This window comes from Electrophorus electricus, chromosome 2, assembly GCF_013358815.1.
Source record: "Electrophorus electricus isolate fEleEle1 chromosome 2, fEleEle1.pri, whole genome shotgun sequence".
Taxonomy (NCBI): Eukaryota; Metazoa; Chordata; class Actinopteri; order Gymnotiformes; family Gymnotidae; genus Electrophorus; species Electrophorus electricus.
Window position 1 is genome coordinate 7,168,754 of NC_049536.1, and position 21,042 is coordinate 7,189,795.

The 21,042-nt window shown below is 39.3% G+C and overlaps 1 protein-coding gene across 6 annotated transcripts in view; it reads right to left on the reverse strand.

Annotated features, from left to right (window-relative positions):
• Window positions 1-21,042, reverse strand: part of ptprz1a (protein tyrosine phosphatase receptor type Z1a) — a 46,811-nt gene that overhangs the window by 6,719 nt on the left and 19,050 nt on the right. For 3 of the 6 annotated variants that reach the window (XM_035523494.1, XM_035523493.1, XM_035523496.1), the window contains exons 3-20: window positions 18,112-18,291; window positions 17,671-17,822; window positions 17,347-17,445; window positions 15,828-15,894; window positions 15,262-15,419; window positions 13,996-14,146; window positions 11,670-11,854; window positions 11,183-11,309; window positions 9,016-9,053; window positions 6,642-8,874; window positions 4,965-5,109; window positions 4,077-4,168; window positions 2,659-2,744; window positions 1,434-1,454; window positions 1,178-1,274; window positions 905-990; window positions 417-551; window positions 55-189 (exon numbers count right to left, since the gene is read on the reverse strand). In XM_035523494.1, the coding sequence (XP_035379387.1) occupies window positions 55-189; window positions 417-551; window positions 905-990; window positions 1,178-1,274; window positions 1,434-1,454; window positions 2,659-2,744; window positions 4,077-4,168; window positions 4,965-5,109; window positions 6,642-8,874; window positions 9,016-9,053; window positions 11,183-11,309; window positions 11,670-11,854; window positions 13,996-14,146; window positions 15,262-15,419; window positions 15,828-15,894; window positions 17,347-17,445; window positions 17,671-17,822; window positions 18,112-18,291 (4,187 nt within the window). The remainder of the gene's footprint in view (window positions 1-54; window positions 190-416; window positions 552-904; window positions 991-1,177; window positions 1,275-1,433; window positions 1,455-2,658; window positions 2,745-4,076; window positions 4,169-4,964; window positions 5,110-6,641; window positions 8,875-9,015; window positions 9,054-11,182; window positions 11,310-11,669; window positions 11,855-13,995; window positions 14,147-15,261; window positions 15,420-15,827; window positions 15,895-17,346; window positions 17,446-17,670; window positions 17,823-18,111; window positions 18,292-21,042) is intronic. The other 3 variants (XM_035523497.1, XM_035523498.1, XM_035523495.1) reach the window with 3 other exon arrangements.

The following is a 21,042-nucleotide window of genomic DNA, read 5'->3' on the forward strand; positions in this document are numbered from 1 at the left end:
TTACCTGAAGCATGACAGAAGTCAGTGTGAGGAAGTTACTGTGTGTTATCTTACCTTTTTTACATGTGTGTTTCTTATAGTGAAGGTTCTCTGGGTGTAGAAGGCCATGACCTCGGTGCTCTTAACAGTCACAAGGAAACAACCGTACTCTTCTTGGGTCTCCAGTGGCCAGTACTGGTCACACTTTCTCTGTAACAGAGATTAACAAGCACAACCAGAAGGCAAAATATTAAGTTAACAAGCATCTGATGGTTTATTAAGATTTATCCCTTATTGATATTATGGTAGCATTTGTGAAAGGTCGAACACAGGAACTGTGTAAAAACTCTAACAGACTGTTAATGGAGAACACATTAACACAATGCAGACTGTGTGAAGGAAGACACAAAATAGAAGGCAGTGCAAATATGGCTCACTCTTCCTTTCTCCATGAGGTTTGTGATCATGATTATCACTCCTACATTCTGCTCCCACACCATCCTCCAGAAGTCCGCAGTGCTTGATTTCAGAGGGCCCTGGGCTGCTATGTAAGTCCTTGGTTTATTGAAACCCTGTACGGTAAACAGCAAAAAGGGTGACAGGGAGATTGGAGAAGTGCAGAAAGCACAGAGAGGGAGAGATCAATGTGGGCTTTTTCGAGAAGGTGAATTCAAATGTTGGGTTGTAATGTAACAGGACTGTACTCAGTATTTGATCAAATTAATTCTAACACTTTTAGCGAAGATGGTGGATAGTCTGAGGTAAGCTCTGCCAACCCAGCTCATCGAGGTCTCCTTTTTTAAGCAGGCATTTCTCACCGGTATCAAAAAAGTGCATCATCATGTCATCTCTCACTGATAAAATCCTTAACGTCAGTATGCCACATTACAACTAGCCTTCAGTAGCTCTGAACAGAAATACTTACATCCACATAGTTGGCATTAATGTAGTCACCTTCAGACTTTCCTTCTTTGTCAGACAGGGGTAGGAGTCTGACTCTGCTATGGTCATCTGAAACATAGTATAGCATTAGTTTCTGTTTACTGTGTTTAAATGAATCTCTACTGAATCTATGTACATTGTCTATGTAATCACAAATATTTACATAATATTTATGTACAAAATATTTATTTATGGCTCTGTTTAAAGTGCATGTCCACAATCATCATTATTGTGGTACTTTTTGTGTGTCACATACAGGCTAAAATGTTGATGTATCGGTTCTTGCTCTTGTTGTCTGGGTGGCTGGAGCTGTCTACTGTAGTTCCCAGATCTACAGTGCATGCCTGAACTGCCTACAAACAAACATACACACTGTATTCAGGGATGAGTTCCTATACAACAGCAGGTCAGATTAGCACATAGAAATCACTGCATGAATGGAACAGGCAGTGCATGTTACAGATGTCAAATTCAACCAGATCAAAGAAAACCAAATGGGAGATATGGCTTACCTCAAAATAATCTTTCAATATCTAATTAGGGGAGTGAGAATGCAAAAAGCACAGCAATGAAATTCCACGATGCACACTGCACAAACACACGACCAAAAAAAGAAGCAAAAAAAACCCCAGCAAAAAGAGCTGGAAGAACATTTTCAGAACATGCTTCATGCATTACGTGGTCTTGAGCAATGCACTCACAAAACAGCCTAGACTAGACCAATGGCCAGTCTCCTTAATGTAACTAATATATTTAGATTAACATCTACAATATCATTGCTCAGACCTGATTCATAATGTCACATGGGACAAACAATTCAAACAGAAACATGAGAAAATATTTCTATGTACATCTTCACTTTTATCAGGCATGACACCTTGTGAGACTGCAAGAACTCTGTCAGTTTGTTAGTTTGCATGTTACTAGTACCATTCAGAGCAGTATATGGGCTGAAGACAAACTACAACGGCAAGGTGAGGCCAAGCATATACACAGAGTGTCTGTGTGCTGTTGATAAACCATGCAGGTTACACACATGAAGGCAACCTTATACTGCACAGTAACTAAGGTAAGTATGGAACAGACAAAGGCCAATGAAATCCTTGCCGTAATAATAAACAGCTTATTGTGAACATCAGAAGCTAATGTCTTATAATGTCAGTGCTCATATAAATGCCACAGAACATTCTCATACTAGAGAATATTGTAGATAACTCCAGGTGTGTGGTGTAACAAAGATTACTTTCTTTCATGGTCCTGGACCAAGGAAAGATATTGTTATTAAAATGTAATTACAATTAAGCCTCTAACATCTTATTTATTTCAAATGGCAGCATGCCTGATTTATTTTTAATCATTTAATTAAGAGCAAATAAATGAAACTCAGGAGTGGGGGATGTTCCAGTTTGACACTGATTGATGCTAATTAAGCTTTCATTATGTACTAGTGTATTTTTATGCACATCTGAGTGGAATATTGTGAAAAGCATGCCAGTACATGTGAGTGACTTAATTATTCTTTGTAAAAAGTTATCTACAACTCATACATGACTGAATATGGGCAGGGCTAGTGGGCCTGAATTAACTAAAGGGGCAAAGTGTATTTTGCAATCTGTACTGCATGAGTGAAATTATATGTAAAACCTAGCAAGTTATTAAACTACTTTCTCACATCAATTTCTCACAGATGGAGAATATGTGAATGCGTGAGGTCAGATAAGATAAGAGAGAACACACCTCAAACTCACGAGAGAAAGAGTTGTTGTTGTGAAGTTCTGCAACATGTTTAACAAATTGCTTTGCTGAGAAAAGCTCATGCTCATCTGGAAAGGCAGGGAGGAGACAGCAGAGAACCATCATCAGTCAATAACCCTTAGCAACAGGCTTTACTGACACCACTCTAAGATATCATGGATCAGTGGCTCAATACATCTGAAATGAAAAACACTGCCGTCTGACAGCACCCAAATACACACTTCAAAACCAAGGTGGTAAAGTATATCCTCCATTTGTAGTGCCCAGGTCTGTTAAACCTATTGCTAGAGAGCTACAGAGCAATGGCGTGAGAAGGCAGGGTGGGGATGGTATTAAGACAAGAGAAGGTGGGGTGGGGATGGCATTAGCACATGTGATTTGGTGGGGATGGTATGTGGACACGTGATAGGATGTGGTAGTATTAAGACATGAGGAGTTGGGGTGGGGGTGATGGTGTGGAGATAGTATTAGATGATGAGGTGATGTATTGGGGATGGGATTAGTAGATGTGATGGGGTGGGGATGGTATTAGGACAGGATGAGGTGGAGTGGGGCTGATATTATATGATGCTGTGACAGTGTGACGATGGTGTTAGGGATGCAGGAAACGGGCAGAATGGTAGAAGGAAAAAGCATCTATCAATATGTGAAGGCAGACCAGCTCAAACTGATTTAAGAGTACAGTTGAAAGATAAAACTGAGGGATAACACATTCTTTGCAGGGTGCTAAACCTTATGTTATTAATCTTATTCACAAAAATATGGAAAGAGTATGAAAAAAAGGAAATCCTCACAGGGTTCTGTAATGGGAAAAGCCATAAAATATGGACTAAGAGATAATGTCAGAAAAATATTCTGACCTGGCTACTTTAGTTAAAAGCTGGTATTTATTTAAGCACTCTCAGTTTCTTCCATCTGCGTTCCAACGTCCTACCTTCCTTTCTAACAGCACGAGTGGTCTCATTTAGCCAGGGGTGAGTCTTAACCATGTTTTTCTTGGGTTTAAGAGGGGCTATCAAGTCCAAACATCCATACACTCGGAGTTAAACAACGTTACGCTCTACAAAGGCTGGCATTGGGAGCTTCATGCATGGAGAGCAGTTTTATCTACATAGGAAAATGACCTGTCAGTGTGGGAGTTTATCGAACAAAAAAGCAATGGAGGCTGGTGAGGTTTAGGACTGAGACAGAAGGCAGTGGTTTCACACAGTATATGATATATATATATATATATATACTGTTATACAGTATATTATATATAGACTGTTATACAATATATTATACAATTACTTTCAAATTATTTATATGAAAATATAATGACAATAGCAATGTCAGTTTGAACACAACTAACTGAATGTATGTTTTTCATAGTCTTAAAAAGTGTGTATGATGAGAATTACCTGAGTGATTATAAATAGGAGTAGGAGAAGATGATATGACTTTTGGAGAAGTGCTATCCTCTATGTAGAAATGAGCAGTTTGAAAGCACTTTCTGTGGAGAAAATAGCAATCACGTCTATGTAACACTTCAACATCTTGGTTGATTTTAAACAAAGCCTGAGTAAATAGCAGGCAGCAAATTGATCACAAGAAAAGCCCCTTCTATTGTCAGGATATTAAGGAGACAGCATAGTAAAATAATTCATTCTACAATGTCATTCAATACAATACAATTCTACAATAATTCATTCTATAATGTCTATTCTACACCGTGCCCCAGGTAAAGCGCTGAGCAGCTATTATTCATTTTAATTTGCCTTGTTTGTTATTTGCACATTTTGGAGAAATGTCTCCATGTATTTAACAAACATGTAATAAAAAGGGTTTTTTTGATAAGGATCACCCAAGAGATTCAGATTAATTTGGACTGGCTATAACAGCACATCGCAATTATATCTCCCCAGACATCACTGTCCACTACCCAAATGAGTACCATACAAGGGCAAAAAACACAAATAAAACTGCAATCCCACCACCCACAGCTGTGCTGCTGACACTCAAACCCAGTTCTGGCCTTGTCAGATAATAATATCTAATTAATAATAACACACAATCTCTTCCTTCAGCGCAAGTGCAAACAGCAGATCGGCATCTTAGAGATTTAATCTCCAGTATGAAGATTAGTAACATAATCTCACACAATCCCCTGAAGTAATAACATATGTAAAACAGGAGCAATATTCTGAGCATTTGGGAGTGCCTTCAGGATTAGAAAGGTACAGCCTCATGCGCTTGAACTGTTTGCATAGAGCTATGAACTTGAAGGAATCACACAAGTCAAATCTCACCTCCAGTAGATGAGAATGCCCATCAGAATGATAAGACAGAGCAAGGTGAGAGCAGAGACCACAGCCAGAGGAACCATAGCTTTCCTCTGATGCTCCATACTGCCTACCAGGCCCACCCGGGACTCATGACTACTGTTACTGGCATCTACAAGCAAGAAAAAGTGAGGGCTGATGAGACATCACGGGTTATGTGCTAAAGGATTAAAAATGCATTCCTGGAGCACAGCATAAAACAAATCATATGGTGAACAACAAACAATTATCAAAAAATCTTTCTAGCTAGTAAACACAATTCACTATCAGACATGAGTTCATTAAAAAAAACACCAAACTGACGAATCAGTAATGGGCTATGCTAGTGAAATTGTTCATACTATATTGCAGTCATTTGCAAACCAGTGGAGCATAAGAAAAGACATAAATGAGTAAGCAGGCTTACCTTTTAGTTTACAGTTAATAAGCAGCTTAATTTAAAATATTTAATGTGTACTAGTGCAGTATATAAATATAGTTAAAAGAGTTTATAGGTTATTTTATGGAAATAATGGATGATTTTATGGATGATGATTATGCTTCTATATGGAGCAGTTGTGATTTACCATCCCCCCCCCCCCCAACATGCAGTGAGTCCCTATCCCCAGATATCCCCCTCGCGTGCCCCCAAATGAGAATGAATAAAATAATTTTTTTGTGAATATTTGGTTTCTTTGTGACTAATTTTGTGTCCTAATTTTGATTTGTCAAGGATGCTGACCTGAATCTTTGACTCAGTGTCCCAGAAAATTATTTTCATAATGACCACTTGCAATAAGTATCATCCTTAATACCCTCCAAATATCACAACTAAATCTTTTTCATTAATAAAGCCTTGCAAAAATCCTACATTAAGATTCTGAGTTCACAGGACAAGATTCATAATAGATTGACATACTTATGAGATTATGACCTAACCTATGAATGACATGACCCCGTCATACAGCCCAATCATAATTGCACCAGCTGTTACTTATTGATGCATCAGAGCAGATCCTCTGCTTCCCTCTCCTGGACAGTCATTGGTATGACTTGAACATCTAACAAGCAGATGGTTTGGGATACACTTACAAGAAAAAAAAATGTCTATAAACATTCTTAATTATAATTATATCTGTTGTAAAAGCTGTGAATTATCAATAAATTTAACATTCAGCTCTACAATCCTATATGTATTTGTAATGTACTTTGTTACCTTTTAAAAATGAACATAAGAGCATGTTTCAGGGTGTTTTGGAAGGTAAGCACACAAGACAATACAGAACACAAAGAGTTAAAAATGAACACAGATAGTGTGATGATGGCTGTGGGACTGTCAGGATTTTGGCTAGTTCAGGTTGACAGGCTAGTTTATTAGCATTTCTATATAGCAAAACAAATACTGTGATCAGTAGATTTTAGTAGATGGAAACACTAACAAACCCTCCAAACCTTACCTGGACCATGTGTCATTGTGTTACAGTAAATACGTTCTATAGGGGATTTTAATTTTCAGACAAAGGCACTTACTGTGCATGGGTTGTGCTCTTACTAAACAGAAATTTCTTGTAAAGTAATAATGCAGGAAGTTGTTTCAACCTGTTGTTCTAATCCAGCTTCAACAGAGCCCCTTGAGGAGCAGAGCTGTTGGTGGCAGAATTTTACCTGCCACCGGTTCATCCTCTGAGTCTTTGTCAGCGCGCTCTGGGATGCTGAAATCAGAGGACGTCTCGTTATCCGTAAGGCTCTCGCCTGAGCCACTGTCTTCTTCTACACTTCCCATGGCCCAGGGTGGGCTAGGGGGGAGGGAAACTGCTGCCGTGGTAACCTTGCTCTCTGTTACATTCTCGCTCTCAAAGTAGAAGGATGAGGAGTGCTCCTCTTCTGCCTCTTCAGGCAGCCCCTCTGTAGGGAAGGTGGTGGGGGTGTGAGATGCAGGATTCCCATCTCCTGAAGCTGAGCTCTGGCCCCAGTCTTGGTCCATGACCCAGCCAGAGGCGCTACTGTCCAGAGGCCCTTCGCCAGACTGTGTGCGTGGCGAGGCTGTCTCTGGGCCTGAAGTAGGCGACTGAGTGGGGGCTTCCAAAGCAACTGAAGCTCGCGGGAGCTGGAAGATTTTGCTGTGCATGATGCTGCCCACATTGGCTGTAATAGAGAAGTGTAAGTCACTAGAAGGTTCAGTATGAGAGACAAGAGGAGATGGAAGAACCCCAGAACACAGCTCCCAGTCTGCTGCACTACATATGGGAATCCCTGCACTGGAGGAAGACAGAAGCGAATGGTCTACCACACTAGACAGGTCACCCGAGAAGCCTCCACCAAGGGGCAGGCCCCAGGTGGAGGAGGGCATCAGGAAGAGAGGAGAGGCATGCAGAAAGCTCTTGATAGACACATGCGATGAGGTTGCACCGGGACAGCGAGTGCAAGGAGCGTTGTTGTCTTGGCTAACAGTGAGGGCTACCACAGAAGAGTCAGCCCACTCCACCAACAGGCTGGTGTCCTCCACAATACCTGAGAGAGAGGAGGTGAAGTAAGGTGTGGCTGTCACCAGGGAGTGGTCACCAAAGAAGGGGACCGAAGACCGCATGGATGGGAGAGGGCTTGGTGGAGAAGCAGTGCTGAGAGGCTTGGAGTAGAACGGGTGCAGCTCCAAGTCGGACCAAGTTGAGAGCGCCAAGTCAGGTAAGGTTTGAAGGCGTAGAGTGGAGCTACATGGAGGAGCCCCTGAGGCTGACCCAGACATCACGTCACCATCATCACCATCATCAACATCACCACAACCACTAGAGACGTCCCCATGAGACACAGAGCTGAAGGAGTTGACAGGCCATGTCTCATCCGACACCAGCACGGTAGCAGTATATGGGACATTCCATGCTGGGGTGGATGCAGACTCAGACAACACAGTGCTAGAGGGGGGGAGGAACACAGGACTGGCATGCAGGCAGAATGGGGAGTCAGATACACATGGGGCAGAGGAGGAGCTCTCACCCTTAAACACTGGCTCAGTGGTTTGCAAAATAGCAGCACTGAAGGCTGTGATGGTGGGAAAAGGCACACTGGGAGTTGTAGGCTGTGGGTCCTCTGGCAGGAGGGAGGAGGAGGTTTGTGCTTCAGAGCTTTCGACGAGGGGCGTTAGAGTAATCTGGCTCTCTTCATAGAAGTCTGACTTAGTGAGCTCTCCTCCACCTGCAGGTGGGCTCAATGTAGCCTCTGTGTCAAGGGTGGCAGTTTCTACTGGAGCTTCTGTAAACCTGTATCTGCTGTCATTACTTTCTATTGGATGTTTTGTAAAACTGTAACTGCTGCCATCTCCTTCTACTGGAGGTTCTGTAAAGCTGTAAGTGCCAATATCACCTTCTACTGGAGGCTCTGTAAAGCTGTGTCTGCTGTCATCACCTTCTGCTGGAGGTTCTGTAAAGCTGTATCTCCTATCATCACCTTCTGCTGGAGGTTCTGTAAAGCTGTATCTCCTATCATCACCTTCTGCTGGAGGTTCTGTAAAGCTGTATCTCCTGTCATCACCTTCTGCTGGAGGTTCTGTAAAGCTGTAACTGCTGTCATCACCTTCTACTGGGGTTGCTGTAAAGCCGTAACTGCTGTCATCACCTTCTGGGATGGTGTTTGGTGGTGTGTTACCACAATAATCTGACTGTGAAGTCAGTATATCTGTGATGAAAGTAGTGGTAGTGGTCATGATGGTAGGTTGGGTAGTGGATTTCACTGAAACGCCAAGGTAAAGATTTTCAGAAGATGTAGACGTGGTTGTCTTTAAACCATAGACTGGAGGGACTGGTTGCTCTGTAGTAACCCTGGGCTGAGCTGTAGTGGTTTGGACTGGATAGGGGCCTTGACCTGAGTCAGGCCTAACCCAAAAGGGGTTGAGTAAATAATCCTCCTATTTGATAAAAGAAAGAAAAGAAATTGGTAAGGTCCTCATCAGGATCCTGTTTTAGGCTACCTGTTTATTTTTAGATACAGAAGTGATGCAATTTATCATAATGTTATGCTTTGTAATATAGAAGTGCTTTCAAGTTACCTCTGCAGATTCAAAAGGATCAGGATCGGGGTCTGATTCTGAAATAAAGACAAAAAAGCAACAAAAGTCAAATCACAGTGTAAGTCAAGCTCCCTCACTTTGAGCACAAAAACACAAAGACATGGTTTATGAAATTATATATATGTATGTATGTATGTATGTATGTATGTATCTAAGAGCATTTCCTATATTTCACGAGTGAGTCTAAGGCTAGAAGAAAAATCGTTATGCAGATGACAATATACTGTTATATCAACAATACTGTATATCAAGCAGTGGTAAAACAGAAGGGTTGACTGGCATTAAATTGGAAATAGTCTTTAAGGGACGTTACACATACTAATATACATGTAGATACATGTTGAAGCCACAAGAAATTCAGTTTGTTTTTATAACCTAAAATCAGTCTGATAAATCTAAATTTCAAATTTCACAAACTGTTCTTCAGAGGGTAGACAAGCAGCACAGGCTTTTGTGTTAGTGTCATTATGTAAAATTTGTAAATTGTTGGTGTTGGTTTAACATTAGGTAAGAAACGCTACTGATAAGGAGGGAGAAGCACTCCACAGCAGCAAGCAGGCATTCCACATCTCACAGCAAACAAACGTAAAAAAGGAGAATGCTCAAGGTTAAATGATAGGCTGGTAATGACCACAGGCAAAGATAACAGTACCAGGAATGTTTGACATTCATGCACATAAGTGGCTCCCCACACATTACAGGTAGAGAGCTCGTAGACTCATACTGGATCTTACCTGCTAATTGGGAACAACTGAATTACACAAAATGAATGGTAGAAATACCTCCAGCATTCTCATCATGCAAGCAACCAGAATAATATGTGAAGCTATGTTTAAGGTTATTATAACAGTGTGTACTGAATTTAATGGGTACAAGGTGCACTGAATATGGGTTTAGTACAAAAATAGATCCAGTAATGACTGTTCCGTTTTGCACATGCAATAGTAATGGTATGCCAGGGACAAAAATATTCTTATTCAACGCTTAAACCACAGAATGCTACGGGTGCATGGCATTAAAAAACAAACTCACACATCCATAGACACTGAATTATGATGCAAAGAATGTTATGCAACACAGGTTAGTTTATTATATATGGCAGCAATACAGATTCCCAACATTTCAGTGCATTAACATTTATATAGTTAGATAGTGCTGTGAGAATGTCAAACTGTCTCTGTTAAAATAAAAATTGGTTATCCTCATATTACAAATGACAAAACATGAAGGCCCTTAAAAGGAAGATCTGCAAAGAGAACATAGAAAAGCACAAAATTCCACTGACAGCAAACATTTGGGAATTGAGAAGAGACACAGTACACTGCCAAGGCCAATATGTTTGGTATGTGCACTTTAAATATCCAGGTTCTCAGTACAGAAGAAGGAACAGTCCGAATGCACAGAGAGATGAGGAACAAAATCAGATGCAGAATATTAAAGGGGGAAAGGACAAAGACGTCAGAGATCTAGCATCAAGAAGAAAGCCATGTATGAAATGGTTGTCTAAAAAACCTGAGACTGACAGAAATCAGAAAAGGGCCATTCCCCTTCAAGCAATTTTTAATCAAAAGAGACAAGTCTTTGATCATCCAAAATCTTTGTGCATAACTGCATCACAAGGGTGATTTTTACTGTACATCTGAACAGCCCTTGAAGACACAGTGCAAATTTACTTCAATAAGTGCTGATTCTCTTAAATATAAAACATAATGGTTCCTTAAATTTAAATCAAAAGGTGTTCAGTCAAATGTCGCAAATTTTTGTCACATTAAACTGAAACCCCTATTCAGAAGATAATATTAAACCATGTTCCTATTTGATCAAGTTAAATTGAAAATACTGATGTAATCTGAGTATTTCATGTTGATGTAGTTAATTTTATTCATACTGATATTACTATGGAATGTAACACAACATTAGCCGTGTGTCATTTAAAACATCGGTGAAATTGCTATTCACAGGGCTAACTAGCACTGCTTTGGAGAAATCCCACATCAGTATATATACAGAGGAAACTTGTTTGCAAAGGATCAACCTACAGTATAAGCCTTCTGCATATTGTGGCTTTACTCAGTTTTCAGAATTTCAAAACTAAGGTTAAGTCAGTCTCCATGGACACGAAGACGGCGGTCATGGGTGGTCTTACCAGGGTCATCCACGGGTATGTCCACCATCAGCAGCTCACTTCTACGACCGTACAGACCATTAGTACACACGGCTACCACCTGCAGCATGTAGCTGGTGTTGGCTGACAAGTCCTGGATGATGGCTCCCTGCAAAAAAAAACAAACCCATACACTCAAAAATACTGCAAGTCTATTCAAGTATTTTCATTCTGAGTCTCCATTACGTATCTGTATTATGAACAACCTGCAGCAATGTCATAATTTCCTAACATATGGAGGAAATAACTAAAAGGTCCCAAAAAAGCCCAGATTACATTTATAGTGAATGTATTAAGCCATACTGCAAAATTAACTATATTACCATTTCCTAGTTATATTACTATGGCTCAGGAAACAACAAACTTGTGGGTGTATTGATGTGAAGTTTAAAAACGTTTGAAAAAGTTTCACTTTTTTTTTTTTTAAGTTTGTCTATTTAGTGTCTTAATTCATGCATAGGTAACTTACTACATCCTGGTCTCCATCAGTAAGGTACTCAAGTTTGGGTGGGTTGTCTCCCTGCGGCTGCCAGTAGGTGACGGCGTATTTCTCTATGGCAGCATCATAGACAGCACGGGGCCTCTCCCACATCACCAGCAGACTGGAATAGTTGTGCGGATATACTTGCACATTTTCTGGTTCCGAGCTACAAACTGCAAAAGGAGGGTAGCAGACCCACTCTTAACAACCATATTTGTAAATAAAGGAAATATAAGGAATCTATAAAGGAAATAATTTGGTCATATATTTGGTCTTTTTAAAATTTGGCCAATTATTTGGTTATATCTAAAATATTTTCTATGGAATATTGATCCAGAATAATTTCAGGCTATTATCAACTATTATGAATTAATTATATTAAGGTGATTTAAAAAACTGCTTATGTATATTCATTCAAAATGTTATGTCTATATCTGTACAAAAAAGACTGTGTTTTTCGATCATCTCCTTCATTCATCCATTATTGTTCCTAGCACATGGTGGCCTTTTTATGGAGGGCATTCTTCACCATCTGTGCTCAGTGTCTAAGACTATATGCTTCCAAAAATAGCAGCAACCAGACACCAGATTCTGGCAGATTAGATTAGCCATGTGGATCTTACTAAGGTCTGATAACTACTGTATTATCACTGTTTTAACAAACATGAGAAGCAGATGAGAAGGTTTAATAAATATAAATGGACTGGTTAAGAGATATTTCAATATCCATTTCAACAGCAGAGGGCAGAGTATGGCTGCACAATCAATCACTTTCACCCTAAGATTTCATGACTATTGCATTAGCTGTCAGAGACCATGTGCTGGAGGCCAGCATGGAGCTCTGACTGAGGAAGCAGGGATTACAGAAACTGTGATGGTTAAGGCAGAGCTAAAAGGACTCCTGCATTTTTATTCATTTTTTTCTTGTCTGTTTTTAGTGTTTGTAATGCTGGACTCCAAGATAAGGTAAAACATTTTTTTTTACAAACCCTAATCATACCTGTGTCTTCTTTGATTTTCCAGTTAGACAGAATTTCATTGAAATAAAAAATTTGTGTAGTATTTAACTGGTTAAGGAACCCCTAATCGCATAAGACATTCTTCAACATACAAACAGCTTCACTGTAAACAGTGGAGTATACTGACTGAAAACAGGCTTAAAAGCAACTTAACACATGGTTACCTGGCAACACAAAATGCTGACATTCTAAAATAAGACGTGATAAGCAGCGATGCTGAAGAGTGGTGGGTTGAGTCACTACTGACAGGCTGAGTAGTGGGGGTGAACTGAAGCTATCTGCCATTTATTTATTAATGATCTCTTATGCTGCTCTAAGGGCTGCATAGGCCTCACTGAAAAAATTGAAGTCAGTCAGTCAGTCAGACATGGGCAAAAATACAATCAGACACATTCTCCCACTGACACTGACACTTTCACTGATGGAAATAGACTGTTTCTATATAGCCAGTTAGCGCAAGTGCTTATACCAAGAACTCACCAAACTAAGCACATTTAATTCACATAAATGTAAAAGTTTTTGTCATTAATGTCTTAAAACAACTAACTTTCCCATACATAAATCACATATAATGTTTAACAGAAGAGCTACGATTGCGTGCAGGGCTCCATGTTCATCATATTCAGTGTTTAAATCGAGAGGTTCTTTTCTTCTGACCTTTGTGAAGAGCCTCCCACAGATTACTGAGGCCTGCAGCAGAGATATGTAAACCAGGACACTGCTGTGCCAACAACACATTTCTCCACTCGCTCTGGAGTGGCAGCACTGGAGGCAAGACCACGTCATATCGTGGACTCCAAATTGCACAATCCAAATTGCACACAGATTCTCACAAAACTACTATTATGGAATATAATAAAGTGTTCCAATAAATTGCAACTGCATATAAGAAAATCAGAAAACATAATTAATTTTAATTAAAGCACCACATTACAATACTCAACATTTAAGGTGAAAGAGAAAAGTAATTTACACTTAGTCAACACTGAACATCTAAGAGAAATGCAAACTGGTCATGATATGTTTCTGTAAGATACTTGTAAATAGGTCAAAGTGGTACTTTGGCTCATAGAGAAAAGATGAAAGCTACAGGGACTGGCTTATTATGAAAAGAGAAACCTTATTCAATTGGGTGGTGTTTAATTGGGTGGCATGCTTTCATTCAATGTCTAAATGGATAATGAATAAATGACCTTTTAATTGTTACATTTTCTAAAAACGCCCTGTGTGAATTGTTTACAAAATGTGTGCGTGTGTGTGTGTGTGTGTGTGTGTGTGTGTGTGTGTGTGCATACTTGGTGTGATGAGTTCTTCTGTGCCAGTGTATGAAGAAAAGATCTGTCCCATGAAGTGAGGCTGTTGCTCTCTGTAGTTATTTTGGAGGTAGTCCATCAGAATTACATAGCCAGTCTGCTGCATGGTCATCACCTCACAGAATATCTCCAGCTGCACCATTACAATAGCATACATTTCATAACATGTCAAACATACAGCATATGAGACAAAGGGTATTCTGTTAAAATGTCACTGATGCAGAGATAAGTCACAGACATATTATCTTAGTTAAATAGATTGGTAACTTTAGCACACAACACTTCAAAGAAAAACCTCCAGGTAGCTTGTCATGGTAATGGAATTCTTTTTGTTGTCACTGAGAAGCATTTCATAGAGGTTTTCATAAATAACCATCTAGGAATAGCTAATCTAGCATAAAAGGATTTTCAAAACCAAAACACAAATGAAAATTTCTTGTCACATATTCTCAGTGGGACACAAAGATTTTTGAGCACATTTATGTCACATCTTTTTTGCTTGGGGGTGAAGTGACCAATATAGTGGAAAAGAAAATTAGAAACTCATACCTGACACATAATCTGTTTCTTTGGTGTACCATAAAGAACCTGGACTAGTGTCTTTGTGGTTAAGGGTTTGGGGAAGTTTTCCTCTGCATGATCCCCACAGCTCAGAGGACAATTCCTAGATATGATACTGTTGATTTTTTAATTAATTTAACCTGCTGCTTACATTATTTTGTTAAAACCAAAAGAGCAAAGACAAGTCCCCACTTGACTTGACCAGCCTGCAAACTGTTTTTTCTATATAATCATTTACATCAAGAACATTACACATTATACTCAAATGTCCATCTTACACTGTATTTGATGTGACTGAGACAAAGTCTGTGTCTGTATATATACATGTTGTTTTGGATGAGACCAATCACCTATATTTGTCTTTCTTCTTCCTAAAGCTTTCAGTCATTCAGCCCTTGTCTCATTTAACAAAGCCTTGTGTCTACTTGTAAATTGCCTAAGGGCCATAGCCCTGATGCACAACAGAAAAGCCTTTAAGTAGTCACTCCCTTTTAATGTGGGTAAGCTTACCCTCATTCTCATTTCGAATAATAACAGCGTACTTTTGAACGTGAGACATGCTAATGTCACGTTAACTGTAATATACACATATGTTTAACCCCATTAGTACCTGTGTTGCTGGAAAGTTAGTGTATCACCTGCAAGAACCTCAAATAAATGTTATAAAGTCTAATACGGTATGCTCACCTGTGCATCAGAGATGGCTACAGTATTCTTAAAGACAATCCATTCCACAGTCTCAGAGCATGGAGGGTAAGTGAGGGAGCCATTATAAATGAAGTACTTCTCCATGGAGTTGGGGAGAAGGCTTTGCAGAATGAAAGGAGTCACACTGGCACTCTTGCCTGAAGAAAAGGATCCATATTACAAGGTATTATTTTTCCTCAGTGTCATACTGTTTGATGAGTAGCAGATGACATTAGTTGATAATTATGGTTTCTACGAGGTGGCTTGGAAAGGGTTTCTGATCAGTGGTTTCATATTTGAAAAAAAAAAATACAGTGCCAACCCCGCCCCATCAACCCCCACTTTCCCAGGACACTCCAGAGATGATAAGAGGCTATAAATAAAATCACGAGAGACTGAGATGGAGAGATGGGATGCTGGGAGTTGAGCTGTTCACTGTATCAAGTTTCTGATCAAAAGGTTTTACAGCTTATTGATCAATAGGTTTTATAGGATGCTGATGAGTCTCAGCACATCTTGCCATGGAGTTTGAAACTCCATGAAGTGCTGTACCTAAATGTACATACCATATCTGCTGACACTGTTGACTGCATCAATGATGGCTTCATAGTTTTCATTATCTTCAACACTTGTCTGTGAGGGGGAGACAAGACACTACAGAATTTCAAAACAAGAAATTGTTGACGTAAGAGAGTTACTTTATGCTTTCATCAATAAAGAACAGTGGGGTAAGTCTTGCTGTGGGCCCTGTGGGATTCATTTCAGTGTGTGTTGTCTCTGAACCTCCGTTAAGCTCAAACTGCTGCTTGGAGCTGTCCTTAGCATTCCACCTAAGACAGCAGCAAAAGAAAGACCAAAAATACATACATTTCTTTTAATACTCATCTAAATCTTCTCTTAGAAGATAATGAGGGCGCTTCCCCTGAACATTTTACCGAAGACACCATTACTGGAGTGACACAAAAAATACTGTATAAAGACAGGCAACAACAAGTACTAAAAAGTCATTAGCACGCACTCTCCAGGCAATCTACACATGCACATACAGGCAGACTCCATACTAACATTTGTTGCAATCCCTCTGTTTCCACAGAGGTGACATGTCCATACAGGTCATGAATTTATGCTACTGTGCAAAAGTGCTGGGTTTTTCAGAGCCTTTGAAAACAAATGTGCACCCTAAAGATACAAGTACGCAATTTTCCCACAGGTGAACAAACTTATTTCAGGGGATAATGATTTTCTCCCTTGCACTCCTCTTCAGTTCCTCCACCCAAACTGTTGTACATCCAACAGGCTATTTGGAAACATTTTTTTCAGCCTTCATAAGAGTAGCTTCTTCCAGCAATGACCCAACAAAGTAAAAAAAGTTTAAAATGTAGAGACAAAAAAGCATAAATAAAGGACTGTAATGGTTCATGTGTAGTAATTACTATACTTATATCTTAAATTCATTATAGTTGTTGTGAAGAACAGTTGTGAATATACCACATCAGGTGAAGTAAATGCTAATAGCTTCTGAAAATGACTGAAATTAAATGTAAACACCACGAATGCAGCCTGTTTGTATAAGAGCATGTGTTCATTACAACTGTGTGCTAGCATATTTGTTTGCCCAATAATACCAAAAGCTGGCACGCTACCTCATTTTAAAAATTGCCATCCAGAATAAACTAACACAAGTTTTTTTTTCAAATATTAAATTATCAATGTGAAAAAATAATTAATGCACAATTAATTATGCACATATCACTCACATGAGTCATTTAAGAAATGTCTTGTTCATACAAGTGGTTCTTGAATGAAGTCCAAAACTGTATTATGATGTATATAATTTCTTATCAGTTTTATTAGGTTTATAAAAAAACAGATAAAGGTTAGAGGTACAGGTTTTGTGTTTGCCCTGTCATGGTAAAATTATTTGTTTGACTTTTCTGAATGTGAACATATGTGTGAATATATATGTGAACAGTTACATATAGACACAATAGACTATAGCAGTCCTCACACACACACACACACACACACACACACACACACACACACACACACACACACACACACACACACATAAAGGGCACTTACCTCAAACAACACAGAGAGAGCAATAATCTTTCCACCATCCTTCAGGACATCATCAATTGACTGATTGTAATGATGGGCTTCATAACAATATATCTGCATCTGTGTGAACATTTCACACATATACTTCTATTAAAAGCTTACACAGTCACCCAAAATCTAAAGACTGTCAAATAGCACAGATGGACTGTATATAAGCATCTTCAAAGAAGCAGCCTATCAAAGCCATTTCAGATGACACAAAACCATGCTCAGATGTCCTAAAATGTTTGAACGCTTTTATAAAAAACAAAAATCTTTATAAGGAGACTAAGAAGGCTCTCTTACCTCCAAGGGGAATTTTACTCCATTGAAGCCATGCTCAGAGCCATCAGAGGAGGCATTGCAGTGGCCCCAGTGAAATGTGATACGGCCCACCCTAAACGTGGACCTTAGCCCCCCTCCACTTACATAGAACTCCCCACCCACATCTATGGCCACTGAAATGAGAGCACCAGTGAGGGACAGTCAACCCCTTACTCCAATTAAGTGCATGATAATTCACAAAGCTCACAAAAGGAAAATCAGAAAGAATGACAACTTGTCATTCTGTCTGATTTTCCTTTTGTGAGCTACCACAGAGGTCTAGGTACAGCTACGTGATGTTAGGCTCCTGATTTATAATTACTGTATGTTAGGTGTACTGAGAAGTCACTTTATACATCCTGTTTATTTTTTTAATAGCCTTCATCATCACATTGTCACACAGAAGCACTATAGCAGACTTACCTGTCTTGCCATCATTCTTTACTGTAGTGTCCTCAGAGGTGTGCTTCTCCCAGCCCTTTAACTTCAGCTTTTGGAAATGAACTTTGACCTGTGCCAGGCTCTCCTCAATGTTTATTGGGGACTGCTTAGCGCTGTTACATGACGGGTATTTCTTGGCCCATTTGTTCTGGTTTAGTGTTCCTAAAGGGAGTAAAGCATCTTTGAATATCCCTTTTCTTAGAAGCATAAAATAAATATAAAAGAAAAAAAGTTTCAATATTCAAGAACAGTCAGTGTCAGAGAAACGGCAATATCTTTAAAAGTATAAATGCACAAATAACACACACACACACACACACACACATACATACTCACACACAGGTCTATTATTAGACATAGGATATTATGTGGTAAAAGAAATCCTTAATCTGGGTTTTCTCAAGGGACACATCTTTAAGACAAAGACAAAGCTGATGAATGAGCTCCATAGTTCTGGGTTATAGCTATTTGCATGTCAATAGCTGATAAATAGTAAAGTAGAACAGAGCAAAGCAGAGCAGAGGAGCACACAGTAGCAAGGAGTGTGACACAGTATAATAGAGTACTACACACTATGAATAATGTCTGTATGTATATCGGGTGAGGGGGTTAGGGAGGTGATTGCAGTCAAGAATATTCCAGGATCCTATGGGACTGATGTTGATATAAAGGAGCAATCCAAAGACTATAAAACCACTTCACATTGTCCAAGTGCTCGCCAGATCAGAAACACCATTACAAGAGTCTCTACAGAAGGTTTAGGGGACATGCCATGACTACATACTGCAGAGATAATAATAATATGAGTTTGACAGTCTGTAGCTTTGTGAATTGTAAACTGCTCAAGGCAAGAGCCAGTTAAGCGCTCTCTGTCTACTTTAATTAGCCATGCTACCTTCTTTATCAGCATCTAAAAGAAAATATACACCATTACTTGGGCTACATATATTATTATGTCTTTCTTTTCTTTCTTTCCAAAGGATCATGAAAGTAAAGAGGCAGACAAGAGTTCTGTGTACTGGAAAATAAATAAATTTAATGGCAACCTTTAAAAAACGTTTAAAAGCAAACAAGCTCATCAATTACGGTCATCATAGTTATATACAAAGTTTGATATTGTGTAATCAATGAGCTACCTCCTCTTTCAAGTTTAGTATAGTTTTCTATGGAGGAATTCATAGTATGTTTTAGAGACAATACCAATTGAATAGAGAATGCTCAATGTAGACAGAAGCACGCATGCGTGCACACACACGGGCATGCATGCAGAGACACACAGTTCACCCACTAACACCCTCTCAGACATACTTTTACCCATAAACACAGCTCCTAAATGCATACATATATCTATTAACCAAAACTGGAATATAATAGCTTTTCACTTTGTTAAGGGAAAATATCACCAAAATGATTTTTTTTCACATTTAACACACTGAAAGACTATGAAAGGAGTTTATACTCATCATTATCAGCCATAAGCATAATATCAACCATCAACCATAAAGTATAATCTGGGTGGTTTCTATAGAAAAGGGCTTAATCTCAAACTGTCTGGAAACATATGAACTCCTTTTCCCATAAAGAAATGTTATTAGTGTGTGTTCTCTAATGAATGCTGACAGTCGTATATACAGTTAGAAAATAGCCAGATGTTAGATGGCAGCTTATTTATATATTGCCTATAAGGGTTCCAAAAACCTTTTTTCTAGCTGTGAAAAAAAATGCATTAAATCTATAAAACTAATTAAATAAGTGAAATCAAACTAACCAGGCGTCAATACACACTGACCAGAAGCTAACACACACTCCTACGTGCTTTATCTGTCTGTGTCTGTCTGTCTGTGTGTCTGTGTGTCTATGTGTGTGTGTGTGTGTGTGTGTGTGTGTGTGTGTGTCCCACACACACACACAGTCTCGCACTCATACACTTTCCCTCTCTTCCCATTTTTGTGGCTTGGAGCACATAACCTTACCAGGATTAACAGCTTGTCAGGCACTAATTACAATAGACCTCTCAATCTAGGTGCACATAGCGTTGATTTATTATATTCTCTTTTACCAAGGTATTTGCCTGTTTTCCTACCATGCTTTAGTCTTTCAAAGCTGCCACCTTAGAATGGTGAAACTAGCCTAATGAAATTGATTTAATCAGACCAGTTTATGAGTGATCCTGAAATTATGCAATATGGAAGAGAATGAGGTCAGTTAGGGGGAGGAGGTGCTGGCATTTATTCCTGTACTGAGGAACAATGCCCCATCTGCCAGGCTGCTTATCTGCATCCCGGGCACAGTAATACCCTCTTTGTTGTGCCAATCTCATGCCTTCCCCATTTCTGGTTTGTTGTGACATGGTAGAGAAAGAGACAAATTAATTGATGACTGCAGCCAACAGATTCTTACTTCCACATCCTGGGTTAATAACATGCATATCAATGTATTAATTAATTATGCAAAGTGACAGCCAAAGAACATTTTAATGAGAGGAGATTAAATTTTGTGAAAATATGTGAAATAAGTGAGACACCTGCAATGACCCATGCCACACTACACTAGTTATATCCACTGCCTGACAAGAAAACATACCCTATAAATAAGCCACAGTAAACCAAATAAACAACTATTCAATTCAGCAGTTTGCAACTCAGAAAGTAAACCAGAGCAGGACTTCAAATCTGGCCTACTTTTGAAAGGAAAGCCATGTGAGAAGTGGGTGGATTCTGCATGATGGTAAAACCAAGAAGAGAAAAGCAGAAATGTCTCTCAGATGTTACCGACCATTAAAAAACCTGGGCACTTGGCAGTGTTGAATGGAAATGGTGTGCTAAGATCGTGCATTCACTGATACTTGGGCATGCACAACAGATCAACAGCAGTTCGGATACATTAGCTAAGGCTTTTGAGGGACAGCATTCA